This window comes from Spinacia oleracea, chromosome 1, assembly GCF_020520425.1.
Source record: "Spinacia oleracea cultivar Varoflay chromosome 1, BTI_SOV_V1, whole genome shotgun sequence".
Classification (NCBI taxonomy): Eukaryota; Viridiplantae; Streptophyta; class Magnoliopsida; order Caryophyllales; family Amaranthaceae; genus Spinacia; species Spinacia oleracea.
The window spans coordinates 128,980,057-128,996,923 of record NC_079487.1 but is presented as its reverse complement, the minus strand read 5'-3'; the positions used below and the strand labels follow the sequence as shown (position 1 = coordinate 128,996,923).

At 36.0% G+C, this 16,867-nt stretch overlaps 1 protein-coding gene across 2 annotated transcripts; it reads right to left on the bottom strand.

The window, feature by feature from the left end:
• Positions 1–889: 889 nt before the first annotated feature.
• LOC110794559 (AT-rich interactive domain-containing protein 6) lies at positions 890–16,510 on the bottom strand. 2 transcript variants are annotated; one of them, XM_021999538.2, is made up of 14 exons: positions 16,196–16,510; positions 13,178–13,785; positions 12,568–13,000; positions 12,342–12,381; positions 10,418–10,470; positions 7,923–7,968; positions 5,926–6,015; positions 4,442–4,564; positions 4,298–4,349; positions 4,098–4,173; positions 2,959–3,025; positions 2,804–2,854; positions 1,780–1,872; positions 890–1,317 (listed from the first exon to the last, which is right to left on the bottom strand). In XM_021999538.2, exons 2-14 carry the CDS (start codon positions 13,737–13,739, stop codon positions 1,216–1,218), a joined length of 1,788 nt encoding a protein of 595 aa, XP_021855230.2. In that variant the 5' UTR covers positions 13,740–13,785; positions 16,196–16,510; the 3' UTR covers positions 890–1,215. The 2 variants fall into 2 exon arrangements, with proteins under 2 accessions (XP_021855230.2, XP_056683838.1); XM_056827860.1 differs by having other exon boundaries at positions 4,442–4,549; positions 16,196–16,498.
• Between the last annotated feature and the right edge of the window lie 357 nt (positions 16,511–16,867).

Here is a 16,867-nt window from a genome sequence, read left to right as displayed (position 1 = left end):
CTGAGTATCTGACTACTCATGTGAGTGAACTATCAAAGAAGTAAATAATAACTCATCTCTTAAGTGGGCTAAGCCACTCAAACGAAGTGGAATTTAGAGAAGAATTGATGTTGTGTCCCTATAAAGCTTTAGGGTGTTTGGCATGAATGTTAGAAATGGAATGGAATGAAAACAAATAAGAAAGGGAAAGGATAATGTGGACTATTACCATTATTAAGAAATTAAAGTACACGTAAACTTCTTGGATCAATAACATCGTAAAAAGCATCTATGATGTACCCCAACTTCCGTGATCTGATAAGTTACTCGGTATATTACTAGGCTCACTTTTTTGTTTGTTCTCTACCTCTTTATTCTCTTGCAAATTTAATTAGGTTCTTCCATTTAAACTTTACAATGAAACCCATTTATTCCATTGTGTGAAGGGCGTGTTTTCACTCAAAACCTATAAAGCATAGAAGTCGTGTACTTAATATCAAGTATCATTGACTCTGATTAAGAGTTCAGAAAGTACTCCATCAGTGCCTAAAAGATTGCCCTAAATCACAATTTTCATTTTTCAAGACAGATGGCAAAAGAAAAGCAAATGGGTTGGTGGTTTTGTCTTTTTGCTGATTAAAATAATAATGTAGGAGAAGACACGCAAGGACCACATACTATAAATGGTATGAGACGAACTCAAAAGGACGAACCAAAAAGGAAATTGGGGAATCTTTTAGGGACGGAGGGGGTAAGTATTTTTGTTCAACAAAGACTCAAGTCTTTTAGGGATGTAGATTAATGTCTTTCGGCTTATAAAACCCAGATAATGTTAGTTATATTTTTTTCCAATCAGCCAATTAACAGGTTAACTAGTTCCTACAAATTTACATTGAATTAGCAAAGTATATCACACTGAAAAATAAACTAAAATAAAATGCACTCAGCAATCGGTAGCACTTTGCAAGGCAAATCAGCTGACGGCTGCATCACACAATATAACAGCAAAATTTGATGCTGCATTGAAGAACCTAATTTCATCCTTAATAAGAAACTTGCAATACGCAAGTCCTACAAGTACAGAAAGTTTGGAGGCATACAGGAAGATACAGATTGGACAGACCTAACTTCAACAACACTATCAGCTCACTCTTCGCTCTCCTATGTGACTAGTTATCTGCGGCCTTACTATCACAGTACTCCGTCATTATGTGCATTGTGGAACTTGTTGGAAGCTTAGTCATATTGTTCAAATGGCACCCGAACAAACAATTGCCCATGCAATGTCACCACGGCTGATGTCTGGTGTGGGTCAATTCTTGATGGTAAGCTAACGACCTGATCAAAATAGACAATGGGGGACACTCGCTGAGTACCAAAACAAATATGTGATGTATACCGATTGACACTATAACGATTGCAACCAGACTGGGGAAAATTAATATTATGTACAAGTGAACAAATAACATGAGGGACATTCCACGAAATTATTATATGAATATTACCATCCACACCCAAGGATTCAGTTAACAATACCACAAATAAAGCAAGCAAAATACTTGCAGAGTCGTTTGCAAGTAAAGTTGCATGTATCGTCTCCTTCAAGTTCTCTAAAGCATCAAGAATGAAAATCAAGCAAACTGGAGAGCATTTCCAGTAGAAGAATGAACAGCAGAAGATTCATGTTTAAATCCGATTCAAGCAACTATCGAATTTACAGCTTCGTATTAATCTCAGTTTATTAACCATTCTTCTTTAAAATTAAAAAAAAATTAAAAAAAAAAAGAAAAAAAAGAATACCTTCTTGAAAGGTGTCACACTCCAAGGGTTGTCGGGATTTTCAGGTTCACCAGATATAACCAAACGGCCAGCCGGATCTGACTGGACGCGCACCTGCAAACAATGAAAAAAAAAACACATATGTTCACTATACATTCTTTACCATTCTAACAGTCAATATATTTTATTTTATTTTATTTCATTTTTTGACATAGGATAAATTTGCATAAATTAAAGAAAGTACAACAAATTAAACTACAACACTAGGGTCCTTAGAGACCAATACAACACTTACAGTAGAACAAAATACAAAGCATTGAGAGCCGAGAGGCTAGTGGGCTCTTCTTGTGTCGGCCCCTTATTTGTTGAGATGACCTAGCTTGCACAACCCAGTGACCCACTGGTTATTAGCATGCCAAAGCCACTGTTGGCTGTAGTTTTCGTCTTATAGGAGATAAAGCGAATGTTGGGGGGTGGTAACCAATGTGAGGCATCCTTGCTAACTTGTTAGCCTTGAAGGACAAAAAAAGAAGTGGAAATTTGACAATACCACAAGCTAGTTGGAAAGATCTTGTGAGCGACTTAAAACTCACAAGCATCTTAAGACAAGAAGAGTGACTCGATAAGCATGCTATGAACCCCGAAAAATTGGGGAACAGCCTTTGGATTGAAGATTTTGAAAGCGTTGAGTACAACACTCCACGCTCACCTAAATTGAGAATTAACAAATGTTAATCCCCAAAACCAGCTGTGAGTGAACACTGACCCTTCCCTTACACAAACTCCTTCCCTCGCCAAACTACATAACTACATAATTCCCTCTACGTATACTAAAAAAGTAAATGAAAAACAAATAATAACAAAACAAATAGAATGTCTCCTTACAGATTATATTATACTTCGTTCAATACAACACTATATTAAGTTAACAATACAAATTTTAAATTATTATTCTGAAATAAAAATTAGTTGAAATAAGAAAATACAGGCAGTGGTAGTAGTGAAATTGAAAAAAAGAAAATCATATAAAAGGAAGAATTATTACCTCTTCACGTAGGAGCCCTGGAACTAAAGCATAGACCTCATAGCAATCTTTCTGATGAAAAGATATAGAAATTATAACACTTTAGTATGTGCAAAAATTGTAAGGGACTCAGCTAAATCGCTCTTTTAAACACAAATCAGTTCCTGGAAACTTACAGTCTCGCGAACATTAATCTTCACCCAATCAGCAGGAGATCCAATGTCAATAACTGTGGTCTCCGATCTGGAAGGTTGGGAGATAATCAGCGTGACTTCAAAAGCAAATAACTAGTACATGAATTCATGTTATTTTAACATGAGGATAATTTAATGACTTTTCAGGTAAAAAGCCAACAATTATTAGTTTTTGGTTTAGTAAAAAAAAGGTCAAACTTCTTTTCCGAAGATAACTGTGACGTCACATAAACAAGATACAGATGCTACACGGTGAAGTTAATATTGTTCATATTCAGTCCTAGGCCTTCAACAAACTGCTCACAGTTACATATCCTCTGTGAAGGAAAATTAAACCTTCCAATTTAACAGCCAGCTTGTCTGTGGTAAGATATTCTGTCATTTCATCCTTGGGATGTGTTTTAGTACTACAAGGAGCTAAAAGGTACAAGCAGCCAACAGACTCAACGTTAAAAATATCTGGCATCAACAACAATCATGGGAACAGCTGAAAGAAAGAAATCCAGTGAAAGAAAAGAGGTTCTAGAAAAATAAAGGCTGCATCACCTAAACTGAAACTTAAAAAGTTACACACTTCTTTGTTGATAATACAGATATATCTACAAGATCCTCCTCTTCTCAACAATCAATAACATAATTTTCATATTGCTAACTAATCAACAACAAATTTGAGCCCCTACAAAATGCCAGGATTTTTACCATTTTTGCCTGTTTCCAAAATAAACAAAACAATGTACTAAGACATTCATCGACCTTTCGGTGCAACATGATGTACGTGGCATAGTTGAGAAATGATGCAAATGCAAAGGGTTTTACAACAGCCTATCCAGATTCGGATAACGATATCATTTTTGCATGCTTCAGGAACCAACCTTTTAATAGCCAAAAGACCAAAAAAACATGACAAATTTGAACCCTTTCGTTCATTAGTTGTCTTCTAAATTCTACTCGACATCGCTTATTAGTTATTAACTTATGAACATTAGATCTGAACATTTATTAACTAAAGTACATCACATTGCAGAGCAGAACTTCTGCATAAGAAGGACATGACAAAAAGAGTAGAGAATACTCCATATATGAAAATTATGCAAGTTTATTGAATATCTTGAGGTCTTAACTGTTCTTTTGGCACTTTTGTGCGCACAGGTTTCACAGCAAGATCTGTTGAGGATGGTTTTTTCCGTTTTAGTTCACCTGCGGGGTGAAAAAGGAGTCGAGAAATAGATTATGATATAAAAAATACTATCCTGGTCGCATGAAAACTTAACCAGAAAATATTTGCAAATGAAAATACAAAACGCATAGTAAGGAATCAAACCCAGGTTTTTCAGCTGTTTTTCTTTCTTGCTCAAGGAGATGAGATTCTTGTCCTAAATAAAAGGAAATAAAATACGCAGTAAAAAAACAAAAATAGCTTTCACCAAGCAAAATGGAAAATCCACAAGAAGATAATCGATATTACCTTTATGACTGGGTCACTAACTTCACCATTGTCAAGAACACGCTGAGAATGCCAGCCCTCCATAGCGCGAGCTGCAGCAACTCTCCGTGCCCTTCCTGACCCAGCACCCTGTGCATGACCAATCTGAGCAAAACAGTTTCAAGAAGAATTGGGCAAAACACAAGGATCAAAACTAAACCTTTCAAATAGGGAAAATGATCTAGGATCTAAAGAAAAACACAGTTACACTCAGTGCCAGATAATCTAGTCTTTCAATTTGTACGGGAAAACAACAAATTTCCAGCAAATACAAACATTTAAAAAATTACTTCCTCCATTCTCTATAATTGCACCATCTAGGATTTAACACTATTCATACGTTCTCCTATGCATATCTTTTGTGATTTATACGCAAGGAAAAAATATTCGTCTCAAAATATACTTTCAAAATATCAATTTTTTATAATTGTCACTAATGTAAAATTAGATATATTGATGATTAAAGTTGTACATCGGCAAGCGTAAACCTCAAATGGTGCAGTTATAAAAAAAAAACAAAAAAAAAACTGCTGAAGTATTAAGTTTGTAACAGGTATCCAAAATACCAAAAATGTGAAGACACATTTAATTCATTTTTTCTTGTTAACATAGAACAATCCTCAAGTCCACAAAGAAAACTAAAATTTACACGAATAATGCACCCATAATTTCACATATGACTTTTTGGTAGTTTGGTACCCTAAAGTCAAGACAAGTGTATTGAGACTCCTCACAGCAGCGTCCAGAAACGAAACTCGGCGTAAATAGCAGGAAAAGAACAAATAAAACTATGAAACTAATAGCCACCTTATGCATCACCACATGACTCCACTGTCCCTGCTCTCAGCCCCCACCCCTTTAAACAGTTCAAAAGAGTATTCTCCATCTTCCTTTCTCTCCTACAAACAAATGGAAAAACAAAGCAGAAATCACCTATCACATCACAATCATGTAAGTCTCTGTCACTAACTCTTCATGTTCAAAAATGAGTACGCTTCCCTTTAATCCCTAATCTTGCATATTATGGTTTCAACTTTCCCTCTATTATTCAGCTGCCAGTTAAGCCGTAAAGGACCTCCAATGATGCACCAGAGTGAGGATACCAAGCAGTTATCACCAAAAGGTGCAAGAATAAGAAATTTATACACAAAACTTATATCCATAAAAGACCCACTTATTTAGCTTAAGTATTACTATTTCATAGGTCATAGGATTATTTACAAATGAGATATATTTGCAGGGGCATAGAGGATGACCATAGAGCAACAAAATATCAGACATCAGAAGCAAGTGGGTTTTCCCATATTCTTATGACAGTCATGACAAGCGTAGTTCAATCCCCATTTGAATTTTTGCCGTATAACTCAGTAAAGATTCATAGGAGATGTGTCTACAAAATGGCTTAATATTAGAAATAAGACAAATAAGTGCAATAAAACAAACTATGAGCTTTAGCAATAACGTACCTGATTTTCAGCCCCCATAGGCACAGCAAGCGAACCAGGAAGGCTAGAGCCATCACTACTTGTTCTGTATCTCTCATAATCAAGAAGAGCCTGCAAAATAGAACTACTATCTATAAATTACATAGTTAAACAATTGAATTTCAACATCAAATCAAATAATAAATGCAACTTACAAGCAACTGCCAGAAAATAAATTAACAGTACTTGACGCAAAGGAAACAAAAGAAATGACTGCAATTATCCAGTACAGTGTTACCTGGTTCGCCCCTAACCCCCGCGAACCGCGAACCGGTTCGCCTGTACCAATTCGTGGTTCTCCGGCGATCCAATTCGCGATTTTTCACGAACCAAACCAAAACCCTAGTTTTAACGATTGAAAGTCCGGAAAAGCGATAGAAGATAAAATATGTTGGGGATTTTGTTTGAGAAGTACATATGTGTTGATTCCTACCGTCAATTGTTGTTCTTTCGTCTTGCTGAAAATAATAGCCATGGATGAGGTCGAGGTGAAGAACTGGAAAGCCGAACTGCCGAAGAATGAAGATGGTGGTTGCTTTTTATTTGTTAATTTGAATTTTAAAAAAAATAAAATAATCCATACCGCTACCTGCGAACCTAAAATCAGCTACCCGCGAACCGCGAACCCGAACTCGTACCCCGTACCAAAGCGAACCACGAACCGGGTAACTCTGATCCAGTACATATTTGTTATGTACACCTTATTGTCTTCATTATTTTTCTTTTTTTCTTTCTTTGAGAGGGGTGTAAACATTATGAAGGACGATAGGGGAAGGGGAAATGGTGGAATGCATACCATCATCGCCACCCTCAAACACTTACCATATAAGGTACGGACAAGTTTCCTCCCATAAACATCCACAATTATGCGCCATTTAACTATAGTCTAGAGGAACATCTAGCTATTATTTTATTCATCCTAGGCTTTGAGCTGTGATGAAATATACACATTTACATTTTCCATTACTGCTGGGGGAAAAGAAAAAAAAACAAGATAATTTTGTGTGGATTTGAGTTTCTATCCCTAAACAACAATTGTAGGTGATCATGTAGTACAAAAAACTTTGATCTAGAGACCACTAATTAATTACTAGATACAGTGACTGCTATTCAATAGTTCAACTATATTCAGGATGTTTAAATTATGACTCCTTGATACTGACAACTTGTTAGTAATATACTAATATGGATGATTGTGTAATAAATTTCATCTCAAATAATACCTTAATCCCTGGTCTATTATTTTTGGATTTGACCAATGGACTGAAGTGAATTATATGGCTCCTTCTCAAAGGGCTATTAGGGAGCGCTTTATGCAACCTCAAAATTGAATTTTGTGTTGAGTTGTTGACTAGATGTTTTTCTTTCTAACCCACTTTGATTTATTTTCAAGAAGTAGGAAACAAAAAAAACCTACAAATTGTTCCTTGGAAAGTTGAAATGTATTGGCAAATCTGTCAGTTAATACACAAGTTGAAGAATTGCACACACAGTGATTCAACAAACAAGGACCTCAATTGCAAAAAATATTAAACAATCATATTCTCTGAATCATCCAAAAGCATAGATACTACACTATGATACATGCTATACCCTGCGTTGCTATAGAACCCAAATTTTGCATCCTTTCAGCATAGACTATATGAAATTTGTTCGAAAATAGATTTTTACGACAAACAAGTTCCACCGTGTTTTAAATTTACTGAACCAAGATCCCAGCAAAGTAATTCATTCTAGAGTTATAAAGATGTTGGCAAAGCATCATATACAAAAAAAGGTTCGACATACTAAAGACGATTGAGAACCATTCGAAGGAAAGAAAGAGAGTATACAGAACCGACAAAGCAAAGAAGCATTTTTTGTAAAACAGTGATAACGATTCTGGTGAAGCAAATACATAAAAAGTTTGGCATACCAAAAACAAGTGAGATTTGTTCGAGAGAGTGAAAGAGAAAATACAGAACCAACAATTAAATTACCTTCTCGTAAAATATGCGAAAGGTCCATGACACTGTGGTGCAAGTCCTGTCAAAAATATCAGGAAAAAAAGAAGTAATGTTTAAGTTTAACCTACCAAACCTCTTTGAGATGAACGAAAAATCCCAAATACAGTCTAATGTACGACGGGTGGTTGGGGGGGGAGGAACAGAGACCGATAGCTACAAATGTCTTCTGAAGGTGATCGTGATAACTCAGTGTGCCTCTTTTTAATATATTATAATTGCGTATTGTGGCCAATGAAGTGCCACAGGGTACCTATGTGATCCAGGCATGCCCCAAAGATTGAAGGGAAAATTTTACCGCACGGCAATTCGACCGGCGTTGTTATACGGTACGGAATGCTGGGCAGTGAAACATAGCCATGTGCATAAGATAAATGTGGCGGACATGCGCATTTACGTTGGATGTGTGGGCATACAAGAAAGGATCGTTTGAGGAATGAGATTATTAGGAAGAAAGTAGGGATTGCACCGATTGAGTTTAAGATATGGAAAATCGTTTAAGATGGTTTGGGCATGTAAGCAGAAGATCAATTGATGCCCTGGTTAGGAGGCTAGAAGGGTGGCAAAGTGATAGAATTGCAAGGGGCAGGGGACGACCTAACAAAACTTGGAGGAAGGTGATTGGCCACGATATGAGCTTTCTTGGGTTTGAGGAAAATATGGCGTTGGATAGGACAGAGTGGAGGGAGAGAATATACATTGATGACTTCAGTTGACTTATACAACTTCCATTTTGACTCTTCTTACTTAAACTCTTACTTATTTATTTATTTATTATTATTTTATTTTTTTTCAAATGTACTTATTTATTTATTTTAAACTTTACTTGTTTTTATTATCCCTTATATATATATATATATATATATATATATATATATATATATATATATATATATATATATATTATATATATATATATATATATATATATATATATTCCCTTATCTTACTTTCATGTATTCCACTTTCTCCCTCTTCCTTGTTTATTCTTTTAATTTCCCGCTCCTTTCTGATTTGATTGGTGACAATGACGATCTCTTACGACGATTCATGTTAGCCGACCCCAAAACATTTTGAGACTAAGGCTTTGTTTTTGTGGCCAATGAAGTAGTTGATGAATGATGATGCTACACAAGAGTTACAAGGGTGTTATCTATAAGTTGGTTTTTAATAAAACACGTTATAGGATTTGTTGAGGTTATCAAACAAGGTATAGAAGTTTAAAGGTTTGGACTCTAAGTCAAGATATAGGAAATGGGGATGTTTAGAGTCTACTTATTTCATAGTTTTGCCAAAAGAGCAATCTAACGCACAATTTGGGCCTACAACATGAACAAGAACAGGTCTCCCCAATTTGCCCTTTTTGCTATCCAGCTCGGTTGTTTATCCACCGAGTCATATTTTAGCTATAACGAAGGTTTAAGGCTTGATGGAGGATTTTAGGGTGAAGGGACAGTGATGTTTACATATCTCATCCTCAATTTGCTAGGACAATATTTCCCTAAGTTGATAAAATACTAAAGATCAACAACATCCCGACAGTCCTGCAATCTTTAAGGTTGATTTAGAGTTGTATATCAATTTAGGAAATCTGATGACCAGGGGGTCGATTTGGGTTGTTCCACACTCATATAGTATGTTTCTCTAGTAGATCATGTTCCTTCCAGTTACATACATGGGTTCCTTTCAAAAACAATCTTAAACACTTAGTTGTAGAAGACATGACTCACAAAAGGTCCTAGGAGCTTGACCCTATCACAATGAAGGTAAAGGACATACATAGACAACTTGTTTGATAACACTCAACACAACTCAGTAACTGAACATTTCACATTAGATAACCTCAAAAGGGTTAGCTCCCCCCCCCCCCGTCTTTTACATATTGTGTTTCTTTGGAATACACTTCTAGAGTTTTTGGCTTTAAATCAGTTGTATCAGATTTGGACGATCAAAAGGTAGGAAGCTTCTTTTGAAACCTGAGTCTGTTTCGTTATTCTTTCAGCACGACTAAAAGGACAATAGAGTTCAGAAAAAGGACTAATGATCACGAGGCTCTGTAGGATAATGTATTATAACTGGCTTCCCATGGTGCTACCCTATGGTGGTTTTCCTACATCTATCTTTTCAGGAAAGCATAACCGGCAAACTTTTTCTTTCCAATGTTCTGCTTCAAAAGACTCTTTGTCCTCTTTTGCTATAGTTGTTTATAGTTCGTAAAAATTAACAAAAAAAACATTTGTATATTTAAAAAATTGTTTTAATAAGAACCTCTGTCAACAACTTTGACTGGAATGTAATTAAACATTCGAAGGAAAAAGTCAAAATGCTCTTTCGTTGAACAAAATTAACTAACCCTCCAAAGCACTGGATCTGCACTGTTATATAATGATGTGCAATATCAACAGATTTACTATTAACAGGCATTAGAACAGGAAAGTGATATGGAGGAGAAGAGAGGTTTAACCCATTACTTGGGGGGTTTGAATGACTCTCCAACTTGACGCCAATATTTACATGCTGTTGCCTGCCCACAAGTAATAAAATAGAATTCAGATATATGCTTCAACAAAATGCCTAAATTATATTATACCTTCCCTCAAAAAAGAGAAGTTTAATACCAATAGAAAGAAATTTTGCTAGTTAAATCTCTACAACTAAAAGAAATGCATTTTCAGAAACTCACTTGGGGAATGCCTAGATAAGTCTAGCTATCAAGAAAGGACAAAATACAATCCTAACATATGTGCCTACCACTACCACTTGGGTTTGCTAGCTTTCCTTTATATGCTACCTCAAAGAAAAGGGTATCCAGTTGAATCTGCTGATACAAAGTAAAACTTTATAACTGATATTAGTCAAGTAATTTTAAAAAGGACATACTCTTGTGTGCCAACTTCTAAAATTAGTTGCCACATTGATATTGTTTTAAAATAGTAATTTGACGACTAAAATCAAATGGAGGTAGTAATTCATACTTCATAATTTCATAGAGACATAGATAAGTCATTTCTCTAACAAAAGTTTAGTACAGCGCAAGACCAAAGCAGGAGCCAGGCCCTTCTGCTCAAACTTCTGTTCCCTCCCCCTTCCTCCCCCACCCCCGTACACCAAAGTTTTCTCCCAATTACCCATGTCTTAAATATCCTAAATTCCTAATTCAAGTTAAAGAATAAATAAAGTCTTAGTTAGTATGCAGAAAGTTTTGGGCTGAGTAAAAAAGAAAAAAAGAAAGATAGGCATAAGTGGGAGCAAGAGGAAGAGAAAGAGTGTGAGGGAAATCAAGAAACCTAGATAAGCACTACCAACAATACAGGACATCATTATCTGAAGACACTTTCAGTAACATACTCACCAACTATAAAAAATTAGTCAATTACTCAAATTAGTGAACAACATTTATACCTAAAACAAACCTTATATTGCACATGATTGCAAAAAAAGGGACTTGAAGATCATAAATAAGTAAAAATGACAGAATAACAAAACGAAAATTCATAAATACAATTATTATCATATACAATTAGCTAAGAGTTAAAATTTAAAACTAGTGGTTTGCTAAAACAAGATGCTAAAGCCCACGCTACATGTTGTCAAATGAAAACAGACCTATCTTAAACAGCCAAAAACACTAAGAATTCTCAGCTGCGGGATTTATAAAATGCGCATATGAATAAAGAGACAACATAACTTGGTAGTGAGTGTTTCTGGCATTATAAACACTTAAACACAGAAAGACGTGTCTTGAATTCTTCAAAGACACAATGTCAAACGTGATCACATATTGTAATTAAGACGCCAGTAAACCTTATTAAAAGCTCTAAGCCTCTAATGCAACTAAACTTGCAAACAGCAGTTTTGAGCAATGAGGAATACTCAGAGAGGATTGCAGCTAAAATAACAAGCAGAAAAAAAAATATGAATAAAGTGGTTATTCCGGCGAGACTGTTTTGTTCCAAACCTGGCAGGTCTGACTAGACCTTCTGGTTCGCCTGTCCTGAATAGAATCAGGGGAGGGGGAATAGGTGACTCCATAAGTTGGGATTTCTTAAAGGAAATGATGCATGTGATTCTTCCCAACCCAATATGAAATGAGAAAGGAATCAAGCTACAAGTCTCAATCTATAAAAACTTCGTTTTTCTTTCGGTTTGGGTTGATTGATAGCAGAATAGCCTTACTCTCTCTATAGGGGTAACAAATTGCAGTTTTCAATGGTCTAGAAGCTCCACGGCTAATTATGTCAATAATATTAACCTACTATTTGCAGAATACAAGCCTCAGCTCATCTTGTTCTGCCACCAAAAGCAATAATTATCTTTCCTGGAAAAGAAAGAGATACCATCTACTACGTTGAAAATGATTTAGATGGCAATGAAGAGAGCAAGAAATAACCATACCTTGTCATAGCCACCCAACTGCAGAACAGATCTCCAGAGCCTAGTAGAAAGAAATCGAGATAAATTAGTCAACGAAACTTCCTCGCCTTGCAAGTTGAAACTATAAGTAATAATTGACAAGTGCTAATTTGCTATAAAAGTCTCCAGCACCTAATGGTAAGATATTACCAAATGAAAATGTTACAGGTTAAGTGACAAACACCATATAGAGATTCAAGAAACTTACTTCAGTAAATTCAGTGGTTCTCCATAGAATTTTGGTGGTTTGAAGTCTAGACTTCTCTCTTTATGAAACTTATCAAGCTCCATCAGAAAAGCTGTTTGTTCATCTTCCGTTCCCGACTCCCCTCCGCCGGAAGTATCTGTGTCAAATATGTTGACATTACTAGGATTTCTGTCATCTACATCCATAGCTCCTTTTTCCTTTGCCTCATTATTCGGTTCTTCCTCTTCCATGTGCTCTACCTTCAATGAAGCAGGTCGGTTTCTGGAAATAGTTTCATCACTGAACCTTCTATCTTTTAGTGAATCATAAGCATCCGATTTTGCATCATGGCCCTCTTCACTGTGGAGTCTTAAGGATCCCGTTTCATCAGATATACCAGGTTTCCTAATGGCTCCCGTGATACTTTTCAGTGAAGCCTCTGATAAAGAAATATCTACATGATTGTTTTTCAAGGGGAAAAAAAACTTTTATTAGAAACAGGAAGAACGAAATACACGCAAAGGAGAACATCTCACAATATCAATGCTAAAAGCAAATAAGCTAGTCAAAATTCATTTAAGATCTATGAGATAGCCGTTACAAGCTTTTGCTTGGACTTCTTCAGACATACCATCATCATCCACAGAGGGTTTGACATTCACTGCATGCATTATTTTTCTGTTTTCAGACCCCTGAGTTGGAGAATCCACTATCCTATCAGAGTTCTTTTCAAGAGACACCTCCACATGCAACACCTTTCCATCATCAATGGACACATCAACTGGACGAGGTTCCAATTTGTTCTCCAGTTCATCCTCTGTTTCCTCTTCTTCCTCCCCGCCATCAATTGACACATCAACTGGCCCATGTTCCAATTTGTTATCCTGCTCATCCTCGGTATCTTCATCTGATTCTTCTGTCTCTTCCTCTCCCTCTCCCCCCTCTTCCTCTTCCTCTCCCTCTTCCTCTTCCTCCTCCTCCTCCTCCTCCTCTTCCTCCACCTCTTCTCCCTCTTCCTTTTCTTCAGCGTCTCCCCCTTCTTCCTTGTCTTCAGCGTCTTCCCCTTCTTCCTTTTCTTCAACGTTTTCCATATCCTCTGTATGTTTCATCTCCACTTTCATAGCATCAGGATCATTATTCACCAACCCAGTGACGTCATCACCAGATGGCTTGACCTCCTTCGCTTCAGTCATCGAAACAATGCCAAAAGTCCTTAAATAGTGAAATCACAAGGAGCACCTAAATAGCACACAAGATGAGACAAAATTGTCAACTCAATGCTAGGTTCAATCTACCATTTTAGATCAGATTTGTAAGTATACGGAAACAGTCTCGGCACCTGTGGGTACAGGCCGTACAGCACACCTCACTATCACAGTCACTTTAAACAAGGAGCACAAAAAGTTCCTTAGAACTACATTCTCATACAATGATTTCATGAGATCATGAACGTTTCGCTTTTCTTACAAGTACATTTGTTATTAATACTTCCATTTTTTTTTAATTGCACCATCTGGGATTTCACACTTGCCAATGCACTATTTTAACCACTAATATCTCTCATTATACATTTTTAAAAATTATAAAAATTTGATAGTTTGAAAGTATATTTCAAGATGAATCTAACAAGATCCCACATGAATATATTTTTCCTTACATATAAATCACAAAAAAATAACTGTATAAGAATATGTGAATAGTGCCAAAACCAAGATGGTGCAATTATTAAAAACTTGAGGAAGTATTACTATATAAGTATCAAAAGCACACAATGAGATTATGAAAGTTTAACGGTTTTATACGCAGCTTCAACAGAGTAAATCACAGAGTAATCCCTACAGCTAAAAAGGTCGGGATCCAGTTAGACAGCATCAATGTCAACAATAATGCAAAGATCCCGTCGAGGCAGTATAGGGCAGTTCGAAGCGCAAAACATGCAGCCTTATATACCGTGTTCCTTAACCCTTCATATGAGACACAATGGCATTTGCTACTTCACGACAAATAAGAAGTGCACACGGTTTAATGAGACACCTTGATTAGTAGCCTCGCATTTTCAGGTTTACACCCAGGCATTATATCTTTGTAAGAACATAATTATAAACTATTTGATTTCTTGACACACATAGAGAGATTAGGTATGAACTATTTCAAGAAGACTGACATTTACCATAACTGAGCATTGATGGACTCTGAAGAAAGAAACTTGAATTGGCAGTGGCGGTTCCAAGATTCTTTGCTTTATGGGTTTAGATTTTTCAGGTACATGTAATAAAATCAAATTACAATTAATAATTTGGGGGTGCACATGTTCAACCACAATAACATCAAAAAGAACACAATTGAACTCGACGAGGTTCATTTTGAGGTCTTGAAGGTTCATTTATAGTTGGTTAAAGCGGTCTTGAATGTTGGGGGAAAACAGGCGGATATTTTTTGACTTTGATACACAGTCTACAACCTATAAAAAATCATAAATTACAATTTAACAATATTTCTACACCCAATATTCAAACCCTACCTCCTTAAATTTTAAAACAACAAGCAAATAATAATTCTAAAGTTCTAAACTCAAATCTGACATCCTAATGTTCAATCAACATTAACTCAATTGAATAAATTCACAACTAGTAATTAGTTATTTAGTTTATTGACTGTATACCTTCAAGAGTTCAAGGGCTTCAACAAAATTCGAGAAGAGAGGAGAGGTGAGTGTACAGTATCGCTGTCACCGAGAGCTTAGGGTTTTCCGGTTGGTATGGGAGGTAATCGAGTGTTTCTGATTTACTGTTCTGTTCTCTGTGCTCAATTTTGGGGATTTCAAATGTAAAAGCCAAAGGGAAGGGAGAAAACGGGCAGTTACAGAATCGAACTCCTACCCTATTTGATTATGGAGTACACATTAAGCCTCTAAACATTGGGGCACTGGACATTTAATGAAAAGCTATCGTGTTTACATTTTTTTATCATACGATTACAGAGTAGTTTTCTCTTTTTTGTGTGTGTTCTTAGTACGGAGTAATGGTCTGCAGATTTTTTTTCCCGGTTTTAGTATGGCATCAGTTGAGCCACGCTAAAACCATCTCTAAAACTGAAAGGTACAAATAATCTTTGGCACCTATCTCACAATCACATCAGTCGGCCTACCTTATACATGATAGACTCGAAATCGAGATGACATTGTTCTACCATTTCTAATGTCATGAGAGACACTGATAATTAATAATTATAAAAAAAAAGAGGCTCCATTTGGCATTGTCTCTTCCTCTCTTTTCTCATTTCTTTCCCATGAATCCATGATGTACCGCGTCACCGCAATAAAAGATTTCTAATTTGAACATATACAACTCAAACAAAAACTTATTTATACTCGTATTGCCAAATAGGCAAATTTCACAAGCGAAACAATAAATTTACACTTATTCTGCCTACATGAACTTATGTTCTTCACATAATTGGTCAACAGGAGGAAAATTTCACAATCACAAGTTATATTTTACATTTATTGTCAATTAAAGCACAAATTCGTAAAAAAATTAAATTACGCAAGAATATGTCCAATTCGATCATCCATTGCAAGAATTAACAAAACGAGTAGGTATTCACAGCTTGTTTAGATGAAAATTAGAGTATAATTTGAATTATTTACCTTGAATTTGAATTTGGGAAAACGAGAGGACTAATTAGGGCATAAGAGAGAAAATGTGGTATGATGTACCGCCACTTTCTCCGTCGCGTGTGTCACCGCAGCCGCGGGCCACCGATGTCTGAGTATCACCACTTCGCGCGCCGCCGTCGCTTTTGAGTCGCGAGAGAACGAGCCAAGTATCAGAAGTGGAGAGTATCGGCAGTGTTTGTTGCGGCAGGTCGTTGGGTTAGTGGGCTGGGCTGCTTGATTTGAGGGAGAAAGAGAGAGTGAGCAAATGGAGAGTAGTACGTAATTTGGGGAAATTGGAAATTGAAAGTCTTGTTTCTCCAACTTAAATTTTGCCTAACTTAAATTCATTCACATTAAAAAAAACTTAAATTCTTTTTGTCCCTTAAAAAAAAAATCATTTTGTCCAAGTGATTTCTTAATACGGCTACGCAAAAGACATGTTCATTGTCATTTTGTTTACATTGAACAGAAAAAATTGTCATTTTGTTTATAAAAGATCTTGTACGCACAATTTATTGTATACCAATATCAGTTTTACTCACGTAAAAAAAAAAAAACACTTTTATCAAATTGTTGTAACTTTTACCCAGTTTGTTGTAACTTTTAATGTGTTTTGATTAACTTTTATTTTTATGGAAACAAAAATTGATGGTTGAATGATTA